The 11,646-nt window shown below is 46.0% G+C and overlaps 1 protein-coding gene across 1 annotated transcript in view; it reads left to right on the top strand.

Annotated features, from left to right (window-relative positions):
• SEMA6A (sema domain, transmembrane domain (TM), and cytoplasmic domain, (semaphorin) 6A) overlaps window positions 1-143 on the top strand; it is a gene marked incomplete at its 5' end in the record, with an annotated part of 37,703 nt that extends 37,560 nt beyond the window's left edge. Inside the window, one exon of the mRNA XM_010282581.1 lies at window positions 9-143. Coding sequence (XP_010280883.1) covers window positions 9-143 — 135 coding nt within the window. The remainder of the gene's footprint in view (window positions 1-8) is intronic.
• Window positions 144-11,646: the final 11,503 nt, after the last annotated feature.

Genomic DNA, 11,646 nt, shown 5'->3' with positions numbered 1-11,646 from the left:
CTGGCCAGCCGAGCCTCACCGCCTACAACTCACTGACGAGGTCAGGGTTGAAACGCACGCCCTCGCTAAAGCCAGACGTACCTCCCAAACCTTCCTTTGCTCCTCTCTCCACCTCCATGAAGCCCAACGACGCATGTACATAATCAGGGTGGGGTGGGGGGGAGAATGGCAATTAAGCAGAGGTTGCCCTTGAAAGCCAGTGTTCTGCAACTGTTATCGCTTGCTCCTCTGAGAAGATGGTTGCTGCAAGCTGAAGATGTGTTGGATTTCTGCTCTCTGGGAAAAGTGGAATATTTTTTTAAACCCGAGCCATATGACCCATGGTTGAAGGTTTGCAATTGCAGGACTCGCCCCCACAACCCGCCAGTTCTTTGCTCAAAAGACTAACCCTCCATCACAAACGTTGAGCCAAAAGCACACAGGTGAAAGATGACTGTGACATTTCACCCTCCTCTCCCCCAACTGCACAGTGCATTCCTGAACTGGGAAATTGAAAAGCAAAACAAATAATTACAAAAACAAACAAATTTAAAAAAGAAAAAAAAAAGACAAAAAAACCGAATCCATTGATAAAGCTAACTCTGACTTAACTACGTGCAGGTACTGTGAAATGATGCCCATCAGTGTTACAGCCATTAGGTTACAGCAGTTAAATGCCGTGTTGGGCAAACTATGTCATAGATTTCTGCTACCCTTCTCTTTTAATGAATAACACGTGACTGTTAACGCAAGTAACTCCTCTTATTTATTGTTCAACTTTTGTTTTTCCTAAGGAAATGACTTCTGCATATCACCCTGTGAGCAGCTCTTCAGAGAAGTACCTTGAAAGTTATACCTATTTAACGTGAAACCCATTAACTGGAGTAATTAAAACTCTTTTATTTTTCCAATAAATTCACTGAGTTAGATAAGTTGGAGCTGGAATTCTAAACTTTGTGCCTGGACTGCCTGATTAGCTGAAAAAAAAGGGGATATCTATTTAAGTCTCTCAGCTAATTAGCTGGCTGGGCCTCTGACCTAAGACAGCAACAAACAAATACCACAACTTCATAACTTCTAACGCAACTGCAAGAGAAACTCTTAAAAGCCGCACATTTGTGCACCATTGCTATCAACATGGCTTTGTCAGTAGCTAATACTTTCTGTGAAGGCACCAGCTTGTGATGTGCCATCTCATTTCACCTTGCATGTGAGACGGCAAACAAAATCCTCAAACAGTGTGAACTAGTTAATATGCCGGCTGTTACCATGCATAAATTATGGTCTTATCACACGGGTTTTTCGTGGGAATATATCTGTGAATAGCCTGTTTTCTTCCACATGTAAATTTGTGCCTTACACCCTCAGTTGTGTATACTTGTGAGCTGTAGTATGTAAAACCTTTTTCTTTTTCCCCGTTGAGTAATGCAAATATTTATTGATCCTTCCTCCTCCAAGCCCCTTCGAGAACTGGAGTAAAGACATTGAAAGAAGAACGTGGTGGTTATTGTCATAACCCCGTGCCCCTCATGAAATTAGGCTAGCGCCGTGCCCTCCGCTTCAATTTGACTTCCTAGCCGTGCCAAGCCCTCTCTCAAAACCACCCACAGGCGGGGTTGCTCCCAAGGCACCGTGCTGGGGGTTCTGCCTTCCCCCCCTCCCGCTCCCCCTTTACCACGTGTCCGCTTGGGGATCGTGCTCAGTGGGCAGCAGGGAAGTGACCAACACCCTCGTCCACGGGGCCAGTGTGTCCCCTCGCTGGGGGCGAGCGCCGGCGAGAGGGGCCAAGCCCTGCAGAAAGCCCCGCCACGCGCCCCGCAGCCTTGGAGCGAGGACAGGCAGGCGGGCTCCTGCTGTAGCTACCTGCTGCTCCAGAAGGATGCTGCATATACTTCTTTGGGGAAAAATGTATTTTTTTTTTCCTTTGTTTCTTTTGTGTGACTGTGCATGTAGTTAGCGTGGGAGTGTGCGCGTGCACAGGTGTGTGCGTGTGTGTGTGTGCGCGCAGGTGTGTAAGTTCCTTTCCAGTCTTTCAGTTTATGCAAAAACGTAGATGTGTTTTTAATCTGTTACAATAACTGTGTCAACATACTGTAGAAAAATGATGGGGATCGCTTCTAAGCTTTTTATATATATATATATATCTACTGAACAGTATGTTTGAGTAAGGTGGTTGTTTCTGTTTCAGTTTGTTTTTTAAAATTTTATACTTCCATTTGTTTTTCAGGGTTTTGGTTTTGTTTCTGAATGACTGAAAAGACAGATTTTAAGTCCATTAGCTTATAGATGGTATATATAAAGTCTGGATGGTCTAGACCAAAGTGTGTAACAAGGGTGCTTGCATGTTCTTTCATTTCATCATGGCTTCTTTTATGAAACAGTTTTGTTCACCCTTATAGTGAACTATGCAGAATGGAGTAGATAGTTCTGTATCCAAAGCAATGTTGTTGTTTTAATAAAAACAGACAGAAAATCCTTTGAAAAGAGTAGGTAGCAAGGTCTTTTTTTTTTTTTTTTAAAAAAACCAACACACAACCTTTTTACCAAGTTCCAAACCCCTGGAGCACCAAATGTGCAGGTCCCATTGATACTACCCTGCAAAGCATTCTCCCGAAACGTAGAGAAGAATAATCACAGCAGCAGCTTGTGCAGCGATCTGCTTCACGATGTGCACCGCGCCAGTTACCAGGTTGACCTTGAAACACGCGTTTTGTACTCGGTGGGTATTCTGTTTTTGTCCTTTCCCAACCCCGGATCCCTTCCACCCTCTGTTTCGAGGGGTTCATGAACCTATGTGTGCCTTTGCTTTCCACCCTTGCTATACACTGGTAGATGCAACAAATTCAGACTCTCATTTGTTGTAAAGTTGTAAAGTATTGTGATGTCACCAGTTTCCCTTCATTTCCACATCCCCCATAACATCTGATTCACAACTTAATGTATGTTGTAAAAAAAAAAAAAAAAAGCAAGAAAGAAAAAGAAAGAAAGGCGGCGGAGAAGAGGGGAAATAAAAGCTCTTGATTACATACGGTAATAAAACCAGACTGTTCTACCTTATTTCTTGTGTCCTGGTTCTTTTGTTTCTACAATGATTTATCCTTTTCCTTAAAAAAATACTGATCATTTAGATCAGGTTATGGTGAGAAAGAAATTTGTTGCTTTTTGTCTCCTATGGAAGATGAACTTGACTTTAGAGTAAGGTGATGGTAATTAAAAATTGAATCACACATTTGCTCTCCCTCTATTCATATTCTGCATTTTCTTTTTATGAGCTTGTTCATCATAAAATATTTATGGCAGACTTGATAGTTTAAAAGATCAAGGCAGGGATTTAAGCACGCGTGGTCCACCGAAATAGATCATCACACAGATGTGACTTCATCTCCAGGCTTTACATATTAATAACAGAGGAGCCTGTGTTTTCTTTTAGCAGGCATAAATCTATGGTGCTTCGTAGGCCTGACTTAGAGGATGTTGCCAGAGACTAGTTCTGCAAGAAAATGGTAGTAAACAGATAAATAACAAAAGAGTGTATAATCTCTCTAGTCCTGGGAGTCACTAAAACATGACATTTGTGTATGTTGTGTAAATGGGGATCACTTGCGCACAGCTATTACAGTACAGGTGAAAGCTTGGTTATGTTGTGCTAGTTACTGGGCTTTAGTGACTTTGTTTTGTGACAGGAGTTCTGTGTGACCCTGTAGAAACGAGGGATCCGATCCAGTAATTTACCCTTACTCAGGTCATACCAGGCTTTGCTGCCCTGCCGGGACACCCTGTTCTGGACCTAGAGCCTTGCCAAGCTGTGCCAGTCCCCTGCCTCGCACCATGGGTAGCCCTGACACTGGCTTAGCAGAAAGTGGTGAAGTACCAGCGTTCCTCAAGGAGAGAGACATGACGAATTTCAAAAGAGAAGTCACAAAGCCTTCGCACGTTCTCCTCGGTGGGAAGCCCCTCTACAGCTCCATCTCCCCACCTCTGCCCTGAAGGACACCGGGGCTCCAAAGGTGGTGGCCTTGGCGTAGCAGTGGCATGCAAGAGCAGAGCGCTGCAAACATCATTTTTCAGTGCCTTGCCCACAGACGCGTCTCTCTTGTTTTCTCGGGTTCAGGCTTCCCTTGAGCCAGGCACACCAGCATGCAGCTGTGCGGTGTGGACACGGGGAGGACGTCTGCCATGTCTGGCACCCGGCAGGCTGCCCCAGTGATGCTAAGGGACCCCCAGCCTGGGAACCGGGGGCACCGCGCAGCTACACAGTGCTCCACGCTGCTGCATTTGACCCACGTGCTCCCGGAGTCGCAGCCAACGGGAACGCAAAAGCTCTCTGGGTGCTTAGAGACACGTATCGTTTTCAGTCCTGCAGCCAGTCCTTTGTGGAGGTACTTCACCCAGCTTTGTTTGAAATGCACCGTGTAAGCAGCACCTAGGGGAACTATTCAGAGGTTAATACACCTCTATTTTAACATTAATATTCCTCTATAAACAATTGCGGACTGCTGCCTGGAGGACAGGGCCGCGGTGGCACTGGCTGCCTCCACTGCAGAGCTCCTCCATCTATTGCTGGTGAAAGGACAGCCCGTCTAAAGTTCGGGCGTGAAGGAGAGAGGGCAGGGAGGGGGATGCCCTGATGCACGAGCTCTGTGGGTCTGTAACTGCTCTGCTGTGTGGCCACAAGCCACTGCTCAAGGGAAGGTGTGAACCTAGCCCCTTAAAGCCATTTTCCCTGGCAACACCTCCCCGAACGTGCACCTCTGCGCTGGCACACACATAGCCTCTGACAGAGACCTGTCTTACCTACTGCTATGCAGAAATGACCAGAAGAACTGAAGGACACAGTGGGCATCAGACCCCACTGCCCTGGTGGGGTCTTGGCCAGCCGAGTGTAGCACAGGCACGCACCGCAGCACCCTGCCAAGGAAATGTCCCTCCGTTGACCACCCACAGTTCCCCCCCGAGAAGAGGCAGTGCCCTCAGCCTCCAGTTCGGTGGCTTTTGACAGGGGAGGAGACCTCTGAGCTACACACTGTCTGTTTGGATCGTGAGATCCAACCCGGCAGGGACCACTGGTGCTGCACAGCAGAAACCTCCTGGGGTTGAACAGAGCAAAGAAGATACACAGGAGAAAGCAGGGGTGCTTTGAGCACTTCAATCAAGTTAGTGTCACCTTATTCATTGTATTAATGGTACTTGACGAGTTGACCTCATTTTTAGCCTGTCATCGAGGATGCATGGCAGTTCCTTTCCAATCAGCATTAATTTGCATACATATTTTTACACAAAATGGAACCCAGATGAATGACTCCAAAGCAATAGGTCTCCGTAAATAAATCCTGGTCCACCGCCCTATTCCTCCCTTCTCCCCGCCATAGGCATATTTTTTAAAACTAGTCGAGGGTGTAATTTCAAAGATAACTTTGCAAATCCTGCCCCATTGTAGCATCTACAGCAGGGAATATTTTGCACCCAGGAGCTCCTCACATGAAAAAAATTTAGGCAATCAGGAAGAGCATGGGCAGTTCAGTGCACTTTACTGCCAGCAGACTGGCAATACACAGGGCTGATTTTGCATGAAAGTGCCAGAACAGTAATGCATCGGCAGTAGGAACAGCACAGCGGTCCAGCTGATGGCCAGAGTAATTTCTAGGATGCAATTCCAGATCATCCTTCTGTCACAAAATTAGCAGGGCAGGATTACTCTGTGCTCTCTCCCAGGGTTGGACATGGATTCTTGCTCCGTAAAGCTTGCTTATAAAGCTTGTTCAAAGCAATGTGGAGGACCTCAAGTGGTAGTCTTGTCTACCTCACTGCACTAAGGTAGCACATCAAGCAAACCTAACACATTCTTGATGGCTGATTGTCTAACCTCTCCTTGTAAGAAGAAGCAAAAGTCACCCAAAGGATCAATGTCAAGCGTTTCACAGTGTCTAAAGAAAATAATAAGCTAAGAAAGGGGGTTGGACTGGCTTAGTTAAGGCCAGTTTTCTATTTATCCAATTAAAGTTAATTTCCCAGAAGTATGGCACCTGCTCCAACCAACAAGTGTTAGAGAAACACTTTGTGTGTGTGATATTCATATGCTTCTTGCTGATGCATGTGTCTGCTAATGAGTCTCTAAGTAGTCTTTTTATTACTTTTTTCCCCTTTTTTTTAAAAAGTGGAGATACTTTTCTTCTCTTAGAAGTACTTAGACCATCATCACATGCCTTGTGCAGGTGAACGATGATGTGTCAGACTTCTTTGTATGAATAGAAACAGGTAAATAGTCATCTACCCCCTGACTTTGTAATTTAAACAGTGTAAGTCAGTATGGAAAGGCTATAATTGGAGTCAGAGTAAGTGAGGTGAAAATTGCTAGGTGGCAGTACCATCTGCATCTCGTTTTAATTAGCCAAGTTTATTGTCAGAATATAAAACTTTCTGCTATTCAAGTCCTTGGCTTATATCAACCGTCAGTCCAAGGCGATTGCCACATGTCTAGGTAAGCACAATTACTGATCAGCAAAAGAGAATTATCCTCCCCACTGATCTGGCTAACAGTTACTGTGTCTGGGAGTAGGGACAAAAATATGACTAACCAAGATCATTGTCACATCTGCTTAGTGTTTCATGACAAACTCTATTAAGGCTAACAGCACCGCTGTTAATTCAATTAGATCAGTGTTTTCCTTTGCTGGCCATGATGCATTTGGAAGGCCAGCAACTGTATGCAGAGCGTGGCTGGCAGTCCGCTGCAAGGAATAATAGCATCATAAATAATATATTAAGATGAAGACAAATCTGGCAGGCTGCAGTCAGAGCACATCAGCCATATAGCTGAACCCTGCAATATCGCAAGGGGGGGAGGAAAAAAGTAGCTATGACAGGAAATTATAACAACTATAAATGACAGGGACTACAGGAGGGAACAAAACTCATTAGGTCAGCTCTTTAAGCAAAGTGCAGGGGAAGCACAGGCCAGCCTGCCGGCAGCGGTGGAGGCACTGCGTGCCCTCACATTTATCCTCTTTAAGATGAAATAGCAGACGTCTAGTGCTGGATTTAGAGGAACATGATAAATAATGAAAGGTAACCGGCAAAGAGCTCGGTGGAAGTCCTGCTCTTTCTCTGTCCTGCGAGCTCTGCCCTGGTGTTCAGCCCCACTGGGGACTTTCCCCCCATTTGCAGCCCAGGACCAGGACGGCTGCATCCTCTGGGGCAGCCACGCCGCTGGGTCAGGCTGCCCGCTGTGCCCAAACTGCCCCCCGGCACCCACCCCGACGCTGCCCCGTTTTGGGGAAGCACCTTGCACAGCCAGGGCCCTCAGCCTGCCGGAGTGAAGGGCACAGGTAATTCAGGGCGGACGAGTCCTTCCTTCCAACCTGCTGGATTTGGGCTAGCAGGTGGCACGCACCGGCACGCACCGGCACGCATCAGCGCGCACCAGCACGCACCAGCATGTGGGCACAGCCGCCCAATAGCTAACACCAGGGAGTAAGAGCCGTGCTCGCGGAAATCTTGTTCCAGCCTCTCCTGTGGTCAAAGGGAAAAAAACCCAAAATGTACCTTTGCCTTAGCCAACGTGCTAGTAAAAAGGAGCTGGTAAGAGCTTCCCAAAATAATTTCTGCCTTTTTTTTTTCCTAATACTGTCTTGCTGTGGAGAGACAGGCACACTATGTTGGAAAAGGAAAAAAAAAAAAGAAAACAAGATTTTATTTCACCTATGTTTAGAAATTATGACATAATCTTATCAATTCTCAACAAATACAATCTAAAGTATTCATGCTGCTGATAAAGATATTGCCTCTGATGGTGCAGCAAACTGCAGATTGAGCTTTTTTTAATGCTGCTTAAATTGCCTGTGAAGCAACCTTTTATGAGATATGGTGGTTCAAACAATTTTGCAAAGAGCAGGAGACAAAGAGTTCCTTTTACACTAAAATGGTTTCCTAGGAAACACTGAAAAATGTAACGTGATATTTCTTCATGGAAGTTCAAGGACTTGTGTGTGTGTTTCTCCTGACCCTCTTTTCTGCCTTTTTTTTTTTTTTTTTTTTTGGTGTGGCGTATGGTATTGCTGGCAAATTTCACCTTCTGATGGTATCACAAGAACAGAACAAGCCTGTACCACAGCAACCCACAATCTGAAGGAGGCTTTTCTCTTTGACAGTCAAATGTCTTCTCTAAAGCAAAAAGAAAAATTTTGATTGAAATCAAGTCTTTTCATATGTAGCATCATGGTTTCAGAATAAGGAAAAAAGTGTGACAGAAAATTCTCAGAGCCAAATTTCAAGTTTCAGACAGTTCACGTGCCTGACCCATTGTATCTTCTTATCTGTGTGGAGCCTGTACTACACAACATAAATTGGTGGGAGTAAAGCAGAAAACAACACCCTGCAATGCTAACCAGAGATCTTCCTTTTAATTAAAGCCTAATAACCTGCCAGTCTGAGAGAAGCACTTTGCCCTTCCCTATGTGCAAGCAGTGTGACCCCAGAAACGCAAAGTTTCTAACCAGGACAACTCAGCTCTTTATTCAAACAAAAGTGAGCTACGTCTGAATTTACGTGGCTGCATGTCTCTTCCACTACTTGTACTACTCTCAGAGATGATAATAGTGACATAGCACTAGGTGCATTTCCTGTGCAGAAATACCGATGTATAAAACCCTTTACCCTACCCCTGACTATTCTTAAGACCTCGATATGCTGAAGACCTTAGGCAGACAACAGACGACCGTAGGCAGTGCTGCTAACACGTCTTTCATCCTCCCAGCTGTGACCTGGGCACCCAGACCCATGCAGTTCTGGCCATCATTATGTCCAGTTAAAAAAACATGCTGGCCCAACTGCAGAAGCACTACAACAGTGCATACAAGGCAACAGAGCCACACCAACAGGGCCCAAGCCTCAGCATGGTGAAGGCACGCCTAATTTCTCGCAAGATACTTTACAAAAAGTTCCTTTGCAATAGACCATCACTGGATAAAAGATCTGAATAGCACTGGGGATAGTGCTAGGTCGTTAGGACTTTCTTTGCCTGGTTTGGAGAAAGGGCAAGGCAGTATTTCAGAAATAATAGCATTTAATTTAAGCAGAGTGTCAGCGCCCGGGACAGCGGCAAGCTGGAGCAGGCATGGTGATGTGTCCAGGGTCCTGGGAATGGTCCCTGGAGTGTTTCTGTGCTGCGGGTAACTGACGAACAGGGGGAAAAAATCACAGAACAAGGTCCTCAGGTGCTAGCTCATCTTTAAAAGCACAGCAGAGCCCAAGCAGCGGGTGGATTAAGGGACACCCTTTACTGTCGGTGTGGAAATGTGAACACTGGGGAACTAACTGAATTCGGTAGGGTGAGCAGGGTATAAAGGAGAGCACAGTGTTTGGATCCAGATGTGCACCCTGGAAGAGCTGGAGTGCATTCCTACAGTATTCCTACCAGAAACACAGGTGCTGACCCAGGGAAACACTTAACTGTAAGCATCATTTCATCCAGTGAGCTCCTGTTTTTAAAACTGGGCCTGAACAACTTTTCTGGGCAGGGGCCCTCCTGAAGAAAACATGCTAACTACGTTAAGAGCAATGCTGAGCTTCTTTCAGACCAACCCAGAGCAGACAGCCGTGCATCCTCCATAAGAAGAACCGCCCTTCGAGCCAGGAAACCTCGAGGAGGTACCCGACGGAGCTCAGCTTTTACAGGCATAAAGCGGTGCTGTGCCGATGAAGGTAAATCGCAGGCTTGGGGCTTTGATTCCACTCCCCTTTCTCATGTCCCACTAACTCTGTGTGGATGTACCAGTTAGCCTGCGCGGTACTCACCGTCCGTCCTCGTGGGCATGTCGGAAGCACCGAGGACAGAGGAATAGGGCTTGGCGGTTGCTGCCTGTAACATCATTTTTTTCATCCTCTTCTGTACTGGCTCTGCTGTACTAATAGGACTAAAATGCATTTTAAATGAGATTTCATCTTTAAGATCAGCAGGTAGTCAAGCCCACAGAGATGCGCTGTGGTTATATAAACACTTTCTGAGTAGAAATGCGTCCCACTTCCCCACTGTCCTAAACTGTTTATTCTGGGTGCCCAGTTGCTGAAAATTTAAATAATTCACATCTGCATTCAAACAGCTCTCCTTTAGTGTAGCTTGTACATTTAAATATGACCTAACTGCAGTATATCTGCACGTAGAGATTAAAAACCCTATACAGATAAACACATTTACCAGTGTGAGTAATTCATACTAAGTATTAGTCAACCAACCTGACTTTCAGGCAGGGGCTTTCTGAGATGGAGGAGAGTCATGACTTAGTCAGCCTGCAATGCCGGGGCTTCAGCTTTGTCTTCTAGTGTAAACCAGCTCACCACGCAGTTTCTTTAGACTGTCCAGAAGTCAGTCTCACCTGTAGCCACAGATGATACAAGATCTTCTCTGACACTCCGACACAGAATATGAAATGCATTAGCCTGACTGGCAGAAAATTAAACAGTCTCCAGAGTACTTGCTTTTCAATGAACATGCCATTTTGTATAACAAATGTACCTTGGTAGGTTTTTTTGTTCGTCTTAATTTTTCAATGAAAATACAGAAAGCAAGTCTACCTGAACAGTGAACTACTACCTGATACAATGCTGGGAAGGACTTTACTCATAATCAGAGTTGGCCTAAAAGCAATAAAAAACAACATATCCTCTTTGGATTCTGTGACTACATCATATAAGAGAAAGGATAAACTACCCCCCAGCCTAGATAAAGATGTATGTGGCCTTTCCCCATTGCTTGAAAAATGGAAATGAAAAGCTGTCCCATTAGCATTGATCACCCAGGCACTGCTCTACTGTGATGTCTTTCCTGACCTCTATGCATTGCTGGCACTGCAGTCGTGACCAACAGGATTTGGCATGTCTATGGGACCTTCTCCCCATGGGACGGTGAAGGCCTGGGAGTCACCGCTGCTCCTGCGGCTGGCACTGCAAAACACGAGTGCTGTGGCTGCTGGACGAGGGGGATTGCCGTGGGTGCGAGGATCAGCCACCAGCAAGGACGCTTGCAGTCCTCTGCGGTGGTTGCACAAAAGCGACTCTTGCTCCCTTCCAGCCTGGAAGTCTGTGGGCATCCACAGGTGCTTTCCACTTGATTTGGAGAATGCAGGGAACCTTCATGTAGTTCAAAAGGGGTTTAAATCAGGCTGTTCCTTTTAAAATCCTTCTTTTCTTTCCTTTTTCCCTTATCTTGCTACCTGCCCAACTGGGACTACTTTGATGCCAAATAGGCTGGATGACCCATTTTATGAGCAGGCAAAGTGAGGACTGAAGCCACTTTGTCCCAGGCTACCTGCAAACCAGCGAGCAGGGACAAGGGGCAGCCACAAGGTCCCAGGTCACTCTCATCTATGTTCTCTTCCTAATTGCCTGGTTTAACTGGTAGCTTTGAGGAAAGGCACAGCTCCAAAGCTCACAGAGTCAGGTGGCAGAAACAGTGAAAAAAAGGAAGGGAATTTGAAAGAAAAAGAATTCTCTTTTGTCAAGAATTTCCAAATAGGGCAGGCACGCAGGAACTCCTGTTTCGAGGAAGAAGAGCCGGGAACAAAAAAAAGTCCCTTCCCGCAGGTGGAAGAAGAATGAAGAGGGAAGCTGCTGGTGTGAGAGCAGGGAAGGAAAGCAGCGTGCTGCCCAGGTGGGGCGCGGGCAGCTCTCGGG

The sequence above is a fragment of the Phaethon lepturus genome, unplaced genomic scaffold, assembly GCF_000687285.1.
Source record: "Phaethon lepturus isolate BGI_N335 unplaced genomic scaffold, ASM68728v1 scaffold41772, whole genome shotgun sequence".
NCBI classification, from domain to species: Eukaryota; Metazoa; Chordata; class Aves; order Phaethontiformes; family Phaethontidae; genus Phaethon; species Phaethon lepturus.
This window is presented reverse-complemented; position numbering and strand designations above follow the sequence as displayed.